The sequence below is a fragment of the Sciurus carolinensis genome, chromosome 5, assembly GCF_902686445.1.
Source record: "Sciurus carolinensis chromosome 5, mSciCar1.2, whole genome shotgun sequence".
Taxonomy (NCBI): domain Eukaryota; kingdom Metazoa; phylum Chordata; class Mammalia; order Rodentia; family Sciuridae; genus Sciurus; species Sciurus carolinensis.
In genome coordinates, this window is record NC_062217.1 from 10,276,442 (window position 1) to 10,296,879 (window position 20,438).

General features: G+C 38.7%; 1 protein-coding gene across 5 annotated transcripts in view; it reads left to right on the plus strand.

Moving 5' to 3' along the window:
* Nalcn (sodium leak channel, non-selective) overlaps positions 1 to 20,438 on the plus strand; it is a 313,879-nt gene that overhangs the window by 134,914 nt on the left and 158,527 nt on the right. For all 5 annotated transcript variants that reach the window (XM_047553611.1, XM_047553608.1, XM_047553613.1 and 2 more), the window contains exon 11: positions 5,854 to 5,985. In XM_047553611.1, coding sequence (XP_047409567.1) covers positions 5,854 to 5,985 — 132 coding nt within the window. The remainder of the gene's footprint in view (positions 1 to 5,853; positions 5,986 to 20,438) is intronic.

Genomic DNA, 20,438 nt, shown 5'->3' on the forward strand with positions numbered 1-20,438 from the left:
CTAGCCTCTGGTAGGGTGGAGGGCAAGCCGCACTGGAGTGGCCTAGACACTTGTGACACTCCTCTGGCTTCTCCTTACAATTTGACACACAGATGTTTAGGATCTTACTCAGCTTTCTGTTCCAAGAAAAAGCAACTCTTCTTTGGGTGTGGCAGCTGGGGGTGGGGCATGGATATCAGGGACTCCCAGTACCCTTGTGGGGAGTTACTTGTGGGTCTCTTTCATCCTGTCTCTCCAAGGACAGGCAGATGAGTCTAGAGTCTCTGAAGACATCCACAGGTCTGTCTTCAGTATTGATGTAAATATATTACCTTTTGAATGCAAATTCTTTATATTGGACAGAATGACTTTATATACTGATTGTGGAAACAGTGAACATCCAGATGTCTTCTAAATAAGGCTGTACCACTTGCAAATGGAAGATGTATTTTAGGTTTTGTGCATTTGTTTTTTTACGTGATTATGTCTTGCTCTTATGCTCCTGGCTCATGTGTAAGATGGTGTTTGAAAATGGTACCTTGTAATTGCATTGTTCTCCCAATATATTTATTTTGAAATATAATTAGAACCCCACTTTTAGCATATGACCGATGCAATGTTCTATGGATGATTTTTTTTGGGGAGGAGGTCAAAATAAGGTATTTTATTCACTCAAGTCAATTGAAAAAATGATTCAGTTTCTGAGCTGTACTATTATCCTAATAATAACATCCATTATTCTAAGTTGTTTTTATTGTGGCCTCTCTGGCCACAATATTGATGTGCCTTCAGAATCTTTAGGCATTATTTCATTAAAACAACAACCTGAGAAATTTAATAGAAAGAGGTTCTATGAAGTACTCAAACATTTATGCCACTAAAAACTGGATAGATTTAGGATTTCGGAAAGTCTGTAGATTTTCATGGTCCATTTCAAGATGAGTTAGTTATCTTATCCACTTGATTTCCCGTGCTATACCTTCTTACCTTCCCTAACAGTGACTGATTGTATCTCTGCTTTTAAAGCCATAGAGCATTTTCCAATTCAGTATTTTTAAGAGTCATGGAACGAATATAAAATGCCTTCCGTGGGCTGGGCTCTATACTAAATAGTCTCATTTATTTTCATGTTACAACCTAGAAACATAGATGTTATCACCACCCTTTCCTAAGTGAGAACACTGTCAGCGAGAGGTTGACTCAGGCTCTGAACCGAGATTTACACTCAGCTCAATCTGTCTTCAAAACTGACACTGTCACACTCGGATGTTCTTCAACAAGAAATGGGTTATCTTCAGCTTTCAAGTACAGGCTTCATGTACTTCTGCCTTCTTTTCAACCGTAAACTTGGTGATGAAACTGCTTCTTGTTTGTTTTAATATCTAGAGTACTGCATCTTGACCACTCAGTAGAAAGCAAGAAATCACCTGCTCTGGTCCCACACCATCTGAGACACTTTCTAACTCTGTGACCTTGGAAACTTTGCATCCTTTCCAAGAAGCCTGTTTCTCTATATAAAAGGGAGGTAGTAAATTACCTATCCTGCAGAATTTTTGAGGATTAAATTATGTTATTACATCTATATGTGATATACTTGGCATGAAGGAAACATTACCTCTCTTTTTGACAGTGTATCTTGTTGGTGTCAATTTTAATTGTGTGAGGAGCCCTGTCTATGTTTGGCTTAGACTTCACAGTCTTTGAGGGCTTCGGACTCAAGCACTAATGTCAAAATGTGATCTTTCTTGTTCTTCTGCTTGAGATTGGACTCGATACCATTATTTCAGACTCATTGCCTCATCAGGCTTTCTGACATGAAGCAAGATGAAAAGTCTAGTTGGCATAATGAGGTTTACATTTGCTCATAATAAATTTTACAGTGACCCCTACTGCCATGTACCTTTAGGTGAGACCATTTGGTCAGGTAGAATTTTCCACCACTGGCTACTCTCGTACAATCATTTGCATACATTTGAGTTGGTTTCTGTCAAAATCACTATTGTCAGTGATTATCACTGTTTGGTTTCCTATTGCTGCAGTAACAAATTCCCACAAACTTAGACTTAAAACAATACTAATTTTTTTCCCTTACAATTCTCACTTAGGTGAAAAGCAAGGTATCAATGCTGAATTACTTTTCAGATATCTAGAGAAAACACTGTTTTCTTGAATTGTTCTAACATAGTACTACAATAGTCCCATCAGTATTTTTAATAGTCTGTTTCAGTCATTATAGTCTTTTGGATTCATGAATTTGTCAAGGTGCAAATAATTTTTAAGTCATCCAGTTTATCTTCCTACTCAGAGGTATCACCTACAACAATACTTCTCAAACTTCAATATGCACATGAATCCCCTGGGGAACCTTATTAAACATGCAAATTTGGATTCAGTAGGTCTGGGATGGGACCTGAAATCCTGCATTTCTAATAGCCCCCCAGGATGCTGCTGGTCCAGGGACCACACTGAGTAGCAATGCTCTGGAGCATTACTGACAGATTTTGCTGCCTTGGGGCTGATTCTTTTATAGTCCCTTTTTCATATTTTAGTAATTCCAACTGTCAAATACACAAATAAGTAGTTTTTGGATCAAAACCAAATTAAAAACATATTCAGTACTTGGCTGATGTTTTTAAAGATGTAAGCTAAAATAACATTGCAATGGAAGGGAACTTTTAAAAATTTAATGTATATGTAGAATCTTATATTAAATATATAAATGTGAATATGTGTGTGCATACATATTTATGTGTACACATAGACACATATACATATATGTATATATGCTTCTTTCTATATAGATAGATTCTATATTTATATTAAATAATGCAGTTATGGAAATCTCAAGTTATAAAATATTACATGGCACTGATTCAACTTTAACTTTTTCCTTTACCTTAATTTTTCTTTAAGAAAATACAAGTTGAAGGTACAAATCTGGACTGTCCTGTAGACAAGAGGCAGGAATCAGGATGTAATGTTGCTGGCCTGTTTGTATTAAGGATACTGATAGCCAGTTCCAAACATGGGTTGTATTGAATTGCATCCAAGTGGTCCATGTCAGTAGCGTTAGCATTAAAGCTGGAGTTGCTGATTTTAATATTTAAATTTAGCTACCAAACATACTTATCACCTTAATTCTTATTTAATATTTGAAAGTTATTACTTTGGAGGAAGTCAGCTAAGCAATGGTGATTATAGCGTATCAAAATCCATTGTAAGTGATTATTTTAATGACTCTGTACCAACAGGGACACGTAGACATTCAGACAAAAAACAAGCTAATTATAATGACAGCACCAAAGTGAAGCTGTGACAGTTACAAAACCAATTTAAAAGTTTTTTGACAGCCATGGCTAAAAGCTTTGTTTGGACCTTTCAGTAATAACAGTTTACTTAAGACATAAATTCACAGCTAAGGAAAATAGAAAGAGAAAGTTGTGGCTTTCCTGTCATGCAGATAAAATGGAAATCAGTTGAAATGTTTTTAATAGAACATTATGTTGAAAAGAGTATAGAAAAGGAATAATAGTTATGGAATTTAACTCTCACAATGCAAAGAAAGACTAAATAACAATAAAAATTCTAATGAGAATAGAAACTTGCCAAGTGATTTGCTTATCTATGTTAAAGGTCAGTAGTTCCTGCAAGTAAATTGATGTGCATGTTGATTGGCAGTTCTGGAATTTGATTTTGTATTACCTGTAATATAAAGTCAAAGTGAATATAAGAACAGGTTATTAGCCATGGTGACACAAAGGCCCATTAAAATCCTACTTTTCCAGTGGCTCTGGCATCTTTCAGATTACTAGACCTTTATCACCTTTATTTATCTCCCTTGGTTCTGGACTCCCTCAAATGTGCAATATAATCAATTCTTTGACCTTGATCTCTTAATTTATCATTCCTGACAGAAAAATACCTGCTTCACAGAATGCATTTATTTTTCCCTGAAAACCTTTAATAGAACATTTGTAATGTGCAATCAATACTGTAAGCACTTTACAAATGTCGCCTCATTTAAAGTAATGATGACCCTCTGGAGTAGACACCATTATGTCCACTTTCTTGATGAGAAGACCAAGACACAGAGAAGTTTGAGTAACCTGCCCAGAGGCACAGCACCAGCAAGCCCTGAAGTTTAAGCTCTAGGCAATTTGTTCCAGAGCCCATGCTACTAATAAAGACTGCGGGACAGTGAAGAGCCCTGGACTGTTGTAGATGCCTAGAGACAGTGGCTGTGCTCAGAGAAGGCAGGCCTTTCCCTTCAGCCCGTTCACAGGCCATGCTTCAGTTAGGCTCTTTCAGTTGCTAAGACAGGAAATTTCAGGGACAATCAAAAGTAAGGGAATTCTTCCAAATTCATTCTATGAAGCCAGTATCACACTGATACCAAAACCAGACAAGGACATGCCAATATCCTCAATGAACATGGCTGTAAAAATTCCTAATAAGATACTGACAAATTGCATACAAAAAACATTAAAAAGATAGTGCACCATGATCAAGTGGGTTTCATCCCCAGAATGCAAGGTTGGTTCAATACATGGAAATCAATACATGTAACTCATCCCATAAGTAGACTTACAGACAAGAATCGCATGATCATCTTAATAGATGCAGAAAAAACACTTGACAAAATACAGCACCCCTTCATGTTCAAAACACTAGAAAAACTAGGAATAGAAAGAATATACCTTAACATTGTAGAAAGCTGTATACGACAAACCTGAGGCCAACATCATTCTCTCCATGAGTTTGGGAAAGAAAGGGGACCTCAGGAAGAGGGTGTGGTGGCACTTGTCCTGCCTACAACATGACTCCAGAGTGTGCTGTTAGTGTTTAGCTGCTTTCCATGGTCAGCACTTTCCTCTCCTGCCATCCACAACCTTCATCTTCTACTTCCATTAGATGCTGTCTCCTGCAGCCGGGTCTAATCCCAAGCTGGACTTTGACCAAATGAGTACAAAGCCTGACTCTGTTGGTACTTGGTGGGTGATCTTGGGCAAAAAATATGTAAAACTCTCTAAACACTCTCTAAAATGTGGAGTTAGACACTATCATTTAGAGCTATTGTGGAGATCAGAAGAAATAAAAATAAGTAACATATGTGGAAATGGCCTGGAACATAATAAGTGTTCACTGTATGGCAGGCATTATGAGAATAATCAGTTTTATGAATGTTTAGCTACCTCCAGGCCAGGGTAGGCAGTGGATTTGGATCACACTTGAGTTCAAATCCTTGGACACACTTTCAACACTTGTGTAACAGGAGGAAAGTTATTTAACTCTCTGAGCCTTAGTTTCCCTATCCATAAAACTGGAATGATTTCCTAGGGCTGTTATGAATCTTAACTGAGCTAAGTCATGTAAACAATGAGGCAAATCATAAGTACAATGTAGACCTCATTCGCTATTAGTGTCATATAATTTTTGATAAATATTTATGGAAGCAATAAGTACAAAATAAATCTCAGGTTTCTTCCATTTTCCAGTTTTATGACCATTTAAAGATGTTTTCATCCTCAGCCTACTCTCTTTTAATACAGGATAAAGTGAAACTAGTTTTGTGGTATTGACTTTCTGAAAATCAGTTTCTCATAGTCAGAATATAGGATAAAAACCTCTTCACTGACTAGTGAACATTGAGCTATACGCAAATTAAATGAAATTTATTTTTCATCTTTAACTGAAGGTCTCTGAAGTCATCTTCCTAGCCATTTTTTAGCCCCTTGAAGAAAGTGATTCCTTTGGTCACACTATCCAGCAGAAAGGCACATGGATTGGGTTCTCCCTCAAGACCTCGGCTCGCAAGTTCCATTTCATCAGGAGGTTTCCTTCTGTGTAAGGAGTTTATCTGTTTTCCCTCCCTAGAAAATGATGCGGTCGTCGGTTTTCCACATGTTCATTCTGAGCATGGTGACCGTGGACGTCATAGTCGCGGCCAGCAACTACTACAAAGGCGAGAACTTCAGAAGGCAGTACGACGAGTTCTACCTTGCAGAGGTAAGCAGCTGGCAGAGAGCACAGCCCTGGCCAAGGTCAAGGCCAACCTCAGACAGCGCCTTTTATGAATGTGAAATTTAATTTCAGCTCGCTAATTGCTTGATTTCCACCCAAGCTGACTCACTGTCTGCTTCTTAAAGTGATCCCTCTGGTCACTGTGTTGTCTGATTCATTTCCTGTCACCATGCGCCTGAGCAGTCTTCCCCACAGTATGCCACGTTGCCAAGGCAACCCTCTCCCCGGGGCTTACCTCGTGATCCTGCTGTTTTTCTGCCCACCCCTTGGTTTTCCCTCCCTCTCTCCTTTTGCATTAGTCTACTTCCTACTAATGTGAGCAAGCAGAGATTCAGAAGAGGGTAATTAGGCCAATAAGTTCAACTCCATCAAGGAGGAGGCTGGAGGGACATTTAAAGAGATAACACAATTGCTGCCCTGGCAACCTGTGCTAAAGACACCAAACTGTGACAGAGACACAGGTGAAGGATATGCTGATTACCCTGATTTGATCATTGCCCCATGTACACATGTATCATAATATCATATGGTACCCCACACATTTGTGCAATTATTATGTGTCAATTAAAAAAGATACCAGATCGGCAGCAGGTAGGTTTACTGATGAAAAGAACCTCTTGCTAGCATCCAATATACCATATTACAGTTTGAAATTATTATTGACTGACTTTGTTAATATTTCATCTTAAATATTTTTAATAATTTCCAAAGTCCACTATTTCTTATTCATTGTGAAAAATTATATCTGAATCCAATGCCTATATATCCATGAAAAAAATGATTGACACATAGAAAACTATTCATCATATATATATATATATATATATATATATATATTTGTACTACAAGAAATTTTACATATAAAAAACAAACTTAAAAGGCAGAAAATCAGTTTAATGAATTTTATTTCCAAAGCACTTTGCATAAAAATTAATTTGCCATATAGTTGAGTTCTTTTAGGCACAAAGAATTCTCCCAATGCAGTAAAAATGGATTTGGTCAATGAAAATGCAGTCCACCCCTAAACTTTTCTGAAAAAGAACAGAGTGCAAATACCTATTGAATATAAATATCTGTGTAGATATCAAGAAACTTTTAAGAGGTCACATATGAATTGCCCTCTTCGTGAAGGTTTGCTTTTTATTACAAAATATCACTAATACTAAACTTTCTCTGGTATGGAGACTCTGTGACTTGACACTTACCTAATAACTACCTATACTTATTTTATGGAACTTACAGCCTAGCAAGAAATATAGACAGTAAATAATGCATACAACTGTGGAGAACTAATGATAGGAACTCTTGAAATACTTATATATAACCAACATCTGAAAATTGGTATGATTTCACTGCAAACCCAGCACACAAAAAATTGACAAAGGATTATCATTAAAAGCAGATAGAAACATGGCCCCTAGCAGTTTTCAGGTAAATTTCTAACACAGAGGTAAGATGTTGAGGGAGTCCCCATTGATTTCCCACTTTCTTGAGAACTAGAAAGCAAAGTGAGCTTCCAGGCTGACGATGAGAAAAAATAGGAAGCTAAAGTGGAAAGGGAGAGTAAATAAACAAATAAATATAATATATATTCATAAACATAATATATATTAATAAAGATATATAATATATATTAATAAAGATGCAGCAAATGCAGCACTAAAGATCCAGCTGAATTTTGAGGCTTCCAAAATTTATGATACCAGATTAGAAAGATGTGTGACTTTTTTAGACATCACATAAGAAGAGGGAAAGGCGACATTCTAATCAATCCAGATTTAGGGGTTTTCTTCTGACTGTTGGAGCCAAGAGACAAGGAGACACAGGAACATGGGTGACTGGCAAAGGAGTGGAAATGAAAGTCCTGAGGTATACATTGGATATGAAAAGAAGAGAGAATAAGAGAACAAAAGAGCAGAAGCAAAGGATCTGACCGAGGTCTCCATATGACCAGGAGCAGACATGGCCAAAGGCCTGGGATGAATAAGGTAACATTGTGATCAGAAAGTGAGATCCAGGGCTTTAGAATTGCAGTCATTCTGGGTAGCTAAATACAAAATCTAGGATATCCTATGCACAAGGATGCAGTGATGTAGTCAAGGCAAAAACACCAAGAGATGGTTAAAGCCAGGGTGCTGGCTGTCTTCACAAGTACCCTGAAGTCACTCAGCACGGCCATCTGGAAATGGAGAGCATGGTCAGGGCAAGTCAAGGGCATGAGCCCGACTGAGGGAGAGATGAGCAGAGGGCAGCCATGGGACAGTGTCCCAGGATACCTGTCCCAGTGGGACTCCTCTCACGGAGTGTGCTGGGGCCATGTCTTCCTGGTCCAGGGCTCACACTCCAGGGGACATGGTGGCAAGAGGACCCTCTCCTGGAGGGCTGTGGGCGGGAGTGGCACTTGTGGGAGAGAATCAGTGGAGCACAAGACAGGAAGTGGGTTCCTGAGGGGAGCTGGAGAAAGTGGAGGGATTCTTTAGCTCACAGGGGAGACACAGAGGCTAGCTAGACTCTGGTTTGAGAGGTGGGAAGGGAGATGAGGGAAAGGCTGACAGGGGCATTCGAATCGGGACCGACCAGAGGGCATGGGGACTGTGCTGATTTCTCTGGAGGAGGATCTGCATCTGCTTGAGGGAGCCCTACCCTGTTTTGCATTCTCTGCTTTTGTAGCCGACCCAGGGAGGGTACTTGGTCATGCCAAATCAGTCCTGTAGAATACACAGGCCACTGACATTGGCAACAGGAAAGAGTGAAGCCCTTCAGGAAATAGTACCTAATTTTTTCACATACAAAATTAATCTCTTACCTAGGGTTTATGTGAGATGATTTGTCATCATAATATCAGAAATTCCTACAAAATATCAAGTAACTGATACTGTAGAGTCCACTGACTACTGTTCAAGTACACTGGTAGAGTCCAGGGGTAGTGATTATATTCTTTATCATCATCCTAAAAGGAGCAGGAGAAGGTATATGTTACAGGGATGTCTGTGTCTATGACACTGATGGTAATGGTTGTATGGGTTTATTCTTACTCCCAAACTCACCAAGTTAATACATCACATAAATACAGATTTTTATAGGAAGATTATATTCCAACAGAGTGGTGAATAAGTAAATAAAGTAGCTAACTCTTGGGGAAAAAAAATAAGTAAATGAACTAGATAGTTGTTTGAGTCATTTTTTTTTTCATTGCTGTGACTAAAAGACCCGACCAGTACAACTGTAGAAGAGGAAAAATTCCTTTGGGAGCTCACAGTTTCAGAGGTCTTAGTTCATAGAAGGCCCACTCCATTCCTTGGGGCTCCAGGTGAGGCTGAACGTTGTGGCAGGAAAGTGTGGTGGAGGAAACAGCTCACATGGTGATCCAAAGCAGAAAGAGAGAGCTCCACTTGCCAGATACAAACATATACCCCAAAACCACGCCCCAATTCCCCCTCCTCCAGCCACACCCCACCACTTCAGGCACCACTCGGTTAATCCCTATCAGGGATTAATTCACTTTTTGGGTTAAGGCTCTTGCAACCCAATCATTTCTCCTCTGAACCTTCTTGCATTGTCTTACACATGAGCTTTTGGGGGATACCACATCTAAACCATAACAGTAGTGGTGATTTAATTCACTTAAACAACGCTATTCATCATACCAGTTTATTCTTGAACTATTTAACCTTTCAAAATTTGTTCCTCTGGATGGACAGACTTAGAGTGTTTGCATTTCTCAAAGTATTCTTGGACTTTATTTAAATTCCATTGTGCCTTTTCTTTGATCAGAAATGTGTAGGTGAGTCAAAGTGATTTGTTCTAAATGAGTGTAGATCAGTCACTTTTATCAAACTCACTTTTTAAATAAAATGCTTTCTTTTTAAGAAGTACATAAGAATGTCTTGAATTTAAGGCAGTGGTCAACAAACTTTTCAATGTGCCAAGGAAGAAAATATTTTAGGCTTTGGAGACCATCTGCTGTCTGTCTCCGTTCCTCAACTCTGTCATTGCACCAAAGTAAGTGTGGTCTTAGAATGCTCTTGCTCCAGCAAAACTTTATTTACAAAAATAAGCAGTGGCTGCATTTTGGTCTAAGCTGTAGAAGCAGAGAGAATTTCAACTGACATTCTCATGTGTTAAATCCAAATACATTAGTATTAACAACAATAATAGCTACTGTTGCTTGGAGAGCCTTTATGTAGCAAATGCTTTAAAGAAATTCATTATCTCATTTAATCCTCAAAACAGCTATAATGACAGCAATTCAAGTTCGTGGACTATAATGATGCAGTATTTAAGGCAATAGCATTATGTAATATTTTTGAAAGCTTACTTTTAAAATAGATCACAAAAGGTCATGAGCTTTTAGAGAAGCAATTTCTTTAAGTTTCTACATATTTTGGACTAGATTACTTAGAAAATCCAAAATAAACACTCTACCCATTAGGTGTCAACTCAGAATCTAAAAAGACATTGTTTAAGAATAAATCAAGCTGCTTAACTTCTGTTGTGAAACTGAGGACTTGTTTTTGTTACTTTGGATTAATTAGCCTAAATTTAAAATTAGTTAAGAAATAGGAAAAACTTCTTTTTATTTGCTAGCCTATACAGAAACATAAAAAGACTGACTTTAAGAATTTTAATTTTTAATTTTGATGTAAGAGAATATATTATCATTGTACATAAAATCCCATTCTTATAATAAACATTTTAAAACATATGTTCTTAGTTTCCTCGTAACAAATAATAAAATTCAGATAATAGTTTCTTCTCTATTGTCATACAAAAATTTATTACTAAATATGTTTATCTATTAGATTGTACATGTAACAAAAACTTATTGGCACAGTTCAAAGTTATGCACGGAAAGTGAACAATTTAACAAAATTACCTTTTTAAGAAACTCAGAATCTGAGGGGAGAGATACAGGAGCCAGCAGTCCACAGGGAGGCCAGCTGTTTGGTGGCACAAAGTCAGCTCTGTTTGTCCTCCTGGACTCACCTGCATTCTCTCTCTGATTTCTTCTGGACCTGTCTGAGGGGGACTCAGCTCTCTTTCAGCTTCTGGTATTAAATCTCAGTGAGAATCGTCATGTTACAGATGATGCCAATGGGGACAGAGAAGAGGGACTCTCTGCTATGTGCTCCACTCAAATTAACTAAGACTGCCTTAGAGATGCCTCTCCTCCACATCTGTCCTGACCTCCTTCACCTTCCGCCTCCACGTCTCCCCAGCTTGGCATCCAGCAGGACAGCATTTCCAGTCTATTCAATCTTGGATTCCTTACTCCCTCTTTGCTCATCAGAAAGTCCTGTCTGAAGAATATCTTAGTCCTCCAGAAAGCATTCATCATCCCGTTCGCCCGCCTGCCCCACCCTAAGCATTGCTTCTAGAATGCACTCTCTCTCCCTGTGAAGCTTCTCACAAACGTAAAACTCATCACCTCATTCCAGGTGTAAAGACAGAGGGGGCCAGGTAGGCAGGAGCACCGGATGTCCTTGTCCACTTGCTACTTGTGCCTGGCAGTAAGAAATCCAAAGTAAAGTGAAAGATACGTGGCCATAGACTTGTGACTCCAAGAACGTACTTCAAATTTTGGGAGCTTTAGTTCTGTGAGAATCTTGAGGTTATCAGCATAATCTTTATTTTTTTTTTTTTTTTGGTGGTGGTGCTGGCGATTGAACCCAGGGCACACACTCTACCAACTGAGCTATATCCCCAGCCCCGCCTGGCATAATCTTTACATGAGGCTTATACCTAAAATTTGTAGGAATTAAGTGTTTTATTTTTTAAAAAAAAAACAGTGAATGTAGAGGAAGAAAAGATAAAATGATTCCCAGGTATTTTAGTTTTAACACATCACATCTATATAAACAGTTTTTGGTATTAGATCCATGATTCCAATAGATTTGAAATCATTGTCCATTTCAGTTGAGAACTAAAATATTTATTGACTTGTGAGAGGTGCTGAGTCATAATCTGGGAATGCTCTGGGTCTTAGGGAGCCACTGGAGCTGGAGAGAATCAGTGTCTCTAAAAGGGATTATTGGTCAAGCAAAATAGTGCCAGGAATAAAATTAATCATCCATTAATAAGATTAGAGCAGAATTAGATTTATTTGCATCAGATACTGCGATAGCAAATGCAGCCATGACCCTTTATTTATCCCATAAGGTTATTTTGTCAGACCCACCACCCCCCTTTTCTTTTCCTTTTTCCAGTCTTGGAAGTATTTTTTCTTTTTCTTTTCTGCCTTTTTACTTCCTTCTCGATTGTCAAGCATGTCCTAAACTCAACACCTAAAGAGAATGGTAGAACCAACATTTGTGCGTCCACCACTGAACTTTTTCAAAAATTAAGTGTACATGTTTGGTTTAGATTGTTCTTTCAGAAATAAAACATCACGAATAGAGTGCTAGGTCCCTGTGCCACTTCTGACGTCCTTCTCCTCCCTGATCTACAGAGGACCATATTCACCATTGGATGTCCATGCACAACCCATTTTCCTCTTACATCCATCATTATGTTTTAGAAATAACTTCATGTTGATACAGGGAGCATTCACTCCTTCATTCTGTATTTGATAGCAATAGATATGTCAATTGTTTCAACTTTTGCTGTTAAAAATAATGTTTCAGTAAGCGTTCCTTTTTTGGGAGGTGAAGGGGTACCAGGATTATCATTTGAGTTTTGTGCCACATTTGGGAGAGTTGTTTTTTTGCCCCTAGAACATATGTCTGTATTTAAAATTGCTAGATAGGAGGCTATGATCTAGCTTTTCTAGATGTTGCTGAATCGCACCTCAAAGTGCTCAGGCCATTTATATTCATACTAGAATATGTGAGCAGCCCCACTTCGTGCTAAATATTTTATGTTCATTCAATATTTTCAATTTCATATTTAATCTGATATTAGAAATCATTGTGGTTTATTTTTATTTATTTTATTTTTTTTGCGGTGCTGGATATTGAACCAGGGCCTTGTGCTTGCGAGGAAGGCACTCTACCAACTGAGCCATATCCCCGGCCCATCATTGTGGTTTAATAGACATTTTCTTTTTTTTTTTTTTGTAGGGGTGGTGCAGGGATTGAACTCAGGGGTACTGGACCACTGAGACCCCTCCCCGGCCCTATTTTGTATATAATTTAGAAACAGCGTCTCACAGAGTTGCTTAGCACCTTGTTTTTGCTGAACTTGTGATCCTCCTTTCTTAGCCTCCCAAGTTGCTGGGATTACAGGCATGCACCACCATGCCCAGCACATTTTCTTGATTACCATGGAGATTTGAATTTCTTTTTTTCATATTCCATGGGGCCTAGGTTTCTTCTTTAGATGTACCTGTCTGATCTGGACCCTAATTATTTTTCAGTTAACTAGCGATAGGCAGCTCAGATTTTCTCCCACTTTGCAGTTTATCTCAACTTTCATTTGCTGTCTTTTCTTCCATACAAGTTCTCTATTGATTTTAATCTTGTAAAGGTTAGTGGTCTTTCAATTTTGACTTGGTGCTCTTTCTGCAAATCCAGGGTGTTGGCCCAGCCATAGCAGGCTGATGCAGGTGCATGGTTCCTTCTCTGAACAAACCAGCCTGTGTCCAGGTGTCGAAGTTTCAGCTAATATGGTGGTTTAAGTCCTGTCCCATGTAATAAACCTCAATGTCTATTAGGGGACACGCACTAATACTGGTATTCTTTTTCAGATTTCTTTTTTTTTTTTTTTTTGTTCTTGGTTTTGCTATTCTTTCTCTACATTATGGAAATTTAACCAGTTTTACTAATGAGATTTCATTGATGTTAAGAACATTTCTATTCAAGTATTCAGGTCTTCAATTTAATTTATTTTTATTATGTGTTTCAGTAATATTTTGTACTTTTCTCTGAAAGCCTTACATATCTTTTGTAAATTTATGCCTAGATATCCTTTAGTTTCTTTTATAAATGAAGTATTTTCAATTAAATTTTCATTTGATATAGAAATGCTATTGTTTTTTGCAGGTTTATCTGATGTGTAGAAACTTTACTATGATGTCTCATTTGTTATAATTTGTCAGTTTACTTGAAGTCCTGTGTAGACAATCATATCATCCAAAATTAAGAAGGTTTTTTCTCTCCTTTTCTATTTCTTACTTCTCCATTTTTTTTTAATTCCTTTATTATCCTGGGTTGGGTCCCTAGTAAAATGTTGAATAGAAGGAGTGATAGCAGAAATCTCTGACTTGTTTCTTTGACGTGGGTGCCTATCATTTAATTGTTGTTGTTGTTTGTAGGGTTTTGTAGGTGCCTTTTATCACGTTGATAAAGTTCATTTCTACTGCTATACTGAGTTGACTACATATTTTCTTCTTTAATTTCTTAGTGCAATATATTAACATAATTAGATTTTCTGATTCTAACCTATTTTAGATTCCAGAGACACTTGATTTTGCAGCATTATTTTTAATACTCAAATCCAATATGTGCCATTGCATTTAGTACTTCTTTCTGAATACTAATGTCTGTATTCAGACTAAATGCAATCTATGTTCATAAAGATGGTTGTCCTTGTGACATCTTCTTTTACATTGCTGGTCTGGTTTTGTTGGGAAAGCTAAGCTTCCTTTGTAAAATGAGACAGGTATTTTTTCCTCTTTTTCTCTTCTGTAGGAATCTGAGTAAAGTTTGTGATGTGGCCCCTGGTGGAGAGGAAAGATAGAGGCATTGATCGATGGTTTACTTTATGGTTTAATGTTTATAGTTTATTGGCTTTCTGGATTATTGCTTGCTGTTTGTAGAGTTGTTATTAATTTTCGCTAATGTGCATTTATATAGTATTTTCTCAAGAGTTTTATAATCTTCATGGCATCTGACTGTGTCATCCTTTTTGTTGCCAATATTATTGATTTCTAACTTTCTTTTTTATGCAAGTGAATAACTTCTGATGTGTTAGGTGAAACCTTAGTGGTTACAGGCACAGTCCTCCATGAGACTGCCCTCACCTGGGGCCCTGGCCGCAAGCTCAGGGATTTCCCACACCTCCCTTCCGTGTGCCCAGCAGGCCACATTCTGGTTCCCACTGCCCCTTCAAGTTTGGTAATTTGCTAAAATGACTCCATGAAACGGAGAAAATGCTATATTTATGATTATATTTTTATTACAGCAAAAGGATACAAATCAGAGCCAGCCAATAGAAGAGGCACTTAAAAAAGAAAGGCCAGTGTGAGGCCCCAAAATGTCAAGGCCACGTTCGGAAACCCGAGAGAGGGTCTCCAAATGTGGGGAGAGGATGCAGGAATTCTTCTCCAGGGAGTCAGGACATTCCCTCTGCACACATTGATATGTGTAGCTCTGTGCAGAGCATTGACAACCAGGGAAGCTCAGTTTGTGTTTGGGGTATTGAAATTTCATACATAGTTGATTCATTGGCTATCTGCACACCGGTGGAGTTTCCGACTTGGTCAAGCCCACCACCCCCCACCTTGAAACTACCAGGGCCACCAGGAGTAACAAAGATGCAACTATAACTTGGCAAATTCCAAGGATTTAGAGGTTATTTCCCAGGACCCAAGACAACAATCAGCCAAATTATTTTTTATTTCAATACCACCTTTTACTTTGGTTTATATTAACCATTTCTACTTTATTTGAAGTTATTTTTCCTATTATTGATCCCCTCTATTTTCTTGTTATGTTTTAATTTCTATTCTTAATCTTCATTATTTTCTGCTTTTTATTTATCTCATTGGGCGTCTTAAACCCTTTCGAAAGTTCTTTGGCAAAATTAACTTTAAAGTGAATTCCTATTCTGAATTTTAAAATTATGTTGTCTTTCTTAGTGGAATTTCTTCATGTTTTTAAAAATATTAGCATGCTGAGACTGGAGGCGTCGCTCAATGGTAGAGCACCCACCTACCATGCGAGAAGCCCTATGTTCAATCCCCAGCACTGCCAAAACAGAAAGAAAACAAAACAAAATATATTGGCATGCTGCCTCCTTTTACTTGGGAAATTTTGTTGTTTCTCTCTCTCTCTCTCTCTCTCTCTCTCTCTCTCTCTCTCTCTCTCTCCCTCTCTCTCTCTCTCTCTCTCTCTCCCTCTCCTTCCATGGTCACCTCTAATTTCTTAGTAATGTTGAAGTTGCCTTTACCCTGATTACAAGTTGTAAAGTGTCACTTAGAGGTTCTTGGTGCCTTGATTTTGGAGACCTCACATCTCTTATCACAGGTCTTTATGGGAAGTTGGTGTGATCCTTCCTATGGGCTAATTATTTGTCTTCCTACTTTTCAAGGCCTGCAGTTTCCTACAAGTCTTCCTCCAGGCAGGAAGTCTCATTGTTTGTTCCCGGATGGAGGAAACCCAGCCCCAGCCCAGTCCCTGTCTTGAGGCCATGAGGTTCTTTTCGGCCCCATGGTTCCTCCTCCTTAACCCCTGTGTATCTTCACGGGATGTCTCATAAGCAAAGATGAGTCCTTGTTCAGACTCCATGATGCCTCTCTGGATTCCTGTTTCTCTCCAACCTTGCGTTATGTTAGACACAGAAGGGCTTTTATAAAGCCTAGCCTCACTTTTCCACCTTTCAGGAAATCATCTTCTCCAGAAAAGCAGTTTTTGTGTTCCTCTGAAGACATTTGTTTTTATGATATTTGTTACAATGAAATTAAGTAAAAGGGATATTTATTTTAGTGCCTACCAAGTCTCATACCCATATTTGAGTTCATTAATCACAAGAACCAATCAAATGAAGAAAGGAACCCATCACGTCACAGCAGAAATCTGACTTTAATTTCAGTTTCTGGAAAACTTTAATTAGATAGGTTTCTACTGACAATTACTTTTTGTGTGTTTCTGAAGGATTTGGGCATATCTTATTAAGTAAAATGATAATACAATAGTATAATCTGGACTATTCAGCCATCCATCTCAAAAGTTTGAGCTTTAACTATGTATAGAATACTGATGGGACACCATAAACTGAGAGTCAGTGTTGTACAGACAGCTCTGGAATGATGTAGGCAATCATTTTGTGTTATTAAGTCTGAATTTCATTTAGGAGATTGAGGCTTCCTGAATTGAGTTTTTCTGTGAGTTTTGTCTTGTGATCTTCTCTTGTGATAAATATGCATTCATGTTCTCAAGAATACCATTACTTTTTATTTTGCAATTACAAACCAGAGACTGCAACACAAATCTTCGGTGATCTTGGATTCTTCCACTTGTGAACAGTTTCTCCACCATTTTATCTTCATGGGTCTGCCTGGTACCAGGGGTTCATCTGTGATTTGTCACCTATAAATGACCATATATTAAAAGGGCAGAGCAATTTCCATTGTCCTATTTATATAAGCATGCCATTTTCCATTCCGTTATTTTCCTCCCTGCCTTCAAAAGTTTGGTGATCATCCTGTTGTTTCACCTGCCAGCCTCACAAATCCCATTACAAGTTCTGTGGACAACGAGCATTTTAAACTGCTTTCTCTCATCTTTCACTCTAAAAAGTATCTTTTCCACAAATTAGGTGTGAGAACAAATAGCACACTACTTCTTTCAACAATGACTTGCTTGGTTTCTAAATATGCATTCCATTATTGGTAATTTTCTTGAAGGCGAGAGGGTCTGTTGCACCCTATGTTAAGTATCATAAGTATTATTATAAAATGAAAAATTTTAAATTTAAGTAATAAAATGTGGGATTTCAAGAATTCATTGAGTGACTTTGTGTTTCTGAGATTACTATTTAAACTCTTAAAGTGACAGCAAGTCACATATATCTGCTGGGTATGCACTATGGATTGAATATGGTTTGTTACCTCCAAAACCAATGTTGGAATTGAATCCCTGCTATGCAGGATTGAGAAGTGGAAACAATCCAACTATGGTGTTCAGAGGTGGGGCTTTGAGGAGGGGAAACCAGAGGAGACACACAAGTGCTCCTGTGTCTTGTGAAGTGATGCTCTGAGCCACCTTGAGATTCTGCCAGCAGGAAGGTTATCACCAGTGCCATCCCTAGACCTCAGAATATGCCGTGAGCCAAAATAAACATCTTTTCATTGAGACTTACACAGTCTGTGATGTTGTTTTATAAGCAACAGAAAACAAACAACGACAGCATGCATTCCCAACAGGGAATGAAGATGCCTACAAAGGAGTAGAAATTTATCCTGGGTTGAGGGGAGGTAGAAAGAAAGAAAGAGAGGGAGGGAGAGAGAGAGAGAGAAAGAGAGGGAGGGAAGGAGGGAGGAAGAGAGAGAGGGAGAGAGGGGGGAGGAAGAAAGGAAAGGAATGAAGGAAATATGAACTCTTTTTTAGGTATAAAGCAGAGATAGGTATTCAGAGCCTATGAAAAGATATGTAAAATATCTGTAGTATTAAAATTCCAAATGAGGTGGTTATTAGGAAAACAATCTCTGAAAAACCACCTTGTTAAAGGGTGTGGTTAAATAGAAAAAAGAAAAAGTTGGGATATACTGCTGCAGTATATAATTATAAGAAGAAAGAAATATTTTTCCATGGGTAGTTTCCAAGTGTTTTCAAGTATAGAAGCAAAAAATGTTTATGAAAAGCATACTACAAATCTGCCTTAACTCTTAGAAAGTTTCAACTTGAAAATACAAGTGGTCGGGTGTTCTATAAGGATCCTGTCTGAGTCCATTTTCTGTTGCTAATAACACCGTACCAAAAATGGGGTAGGTTATAAAGGAGAGATTTGTTTTGGCTCGTGGTTCTTCTGGCCCAAGGTCAGGAGACCACATCTGGGGTTGGCCCTCTTGCTGGCAGAGTCCCGAGGCAGCACGGGGCATCTCATGGTGAGAGACAGGAAGCAATAGGGACTTAACCAAACTGGCTTTGTCAGCAGACCCAGTCTCAAGATAACCTGTTCGTCCATTAATCTGTTGAAGGGGCTGAGATAATGGAGGACTGCCCGGCCAAGAGTGATAAAGGGTGCCTGTCCTCCTGCAGGCTGCCTGCTGATTACCTGGGACTGGCAGAATGCCTCAAGTTTAGACAGTCGCACCAGAGACTTTTGTGGGTATCCTTGCTGGGTAATTAGGTTCTACAGGCAACTCAGTCACTTCCGCAGCTCAATCACTTCCACGTCTCATATGACCAACACTAAGACCCTGGCAGCTGCTGCCCTTTCCAGCTATTCTTAAGGCTGAGTGCACTGAAATATTCTGGAACCGCCCATTAAGAAGGGATTACCGAAGTGTACCTCCTCACTGCTTCTACTCTAGTTCTTCAAAACTGTTATCGTCTTCTGAATTTAAGTCCTACATCAACGTTCATGACCTACACAAAAATAACCAGTGATCATTTAAACTAATTCCTCAATCCCTGCCTTTAAATCCTAACATAGTTCTCCCCCATGCACGCTAATCCTAAATTTCAAGTAAGTTTTCCATAAAATGTAATTATTTTGAAGAAAATACTGTTTTTCAGAGAGCTAGAGTGTTCATTTATGAAAATTAACCAAGTATCTTAAAAGTGAAATATTTGATCCTAGGAGAATCTAGAGTCAGAAATTCAGTAGGAAAAATCGCTGAGGACATAGGTATAAATATAATCACATAATGTTTTGATAAACATTTTTAGTGCCTTTTAGGGTCTTTGAAAAGAATTAGGTTCTCCACCCAGCAAATAATAATGCAATAGTTTCCAGTCACATACTTTTCTATGGATTATTATCAATCAAACAGATCAGCACATCAGTCTTTATATTAACAAATGCAAAGATGGTAAGGTGGTTAATTACACTTATATTTGAATAGATAAAAATCTAATGTGATACATTTCAGGCATTTATTACTAGTGTGTACTTTTTAAAGATTTTTTAATGGGTTCCCAGTCTTTCCTTTGGAGCGAAAGCCTTAAGAGTCTCACAATACAGGAGAGCATTGAGGCTGCTGTAGGTGCCTGTGGCTGCCTCTCTGTTAATTCCTGGCTGGGTCAGGCATGTGGGTGGGACCTTCACAACACGTCTGAGTCACAATTTCTCCCAAGATCCCAGCCTTGTCTATAGGGGAGAGACAAGTACGGGATTTCCCTATATTTTGCAAGGCCAGGACTAAGAAGCTAGTGCTGGGACGAAATCGCCTCTTGCTGCAAAGACTGGAGTCCCCTGGTGCCCTGGGGCTGCTGCTCGGGCAGAGAAGGAATCGTTTCCCCTCAGAGGAGCTGCACCTGTCTGCCTGCTGCTTGTGGTCCCAAGAGCACACAGAATCCCGCTGTAGTCGCTGGGCCAGCAAGGGAACCTTGCTACAGGCTGCATTACTCCAGGTGGGGATGAACACTTCCTTACGATGGGAAATCCTGTCTCCAAAGCCTCCCTCCTGGTACCCAGCAAAAGGGCTAGTTTTCAGGCCTTTCACCACAAAAAAATCATGGTGCCCTCTGCTGCCCCTCCTTTGCTACTGCTCAAAAGAGTGAAAAGCAAGTACATCAAAAACAGCCAAGATGAAGCAAGAAAAGTCATTCTCACAC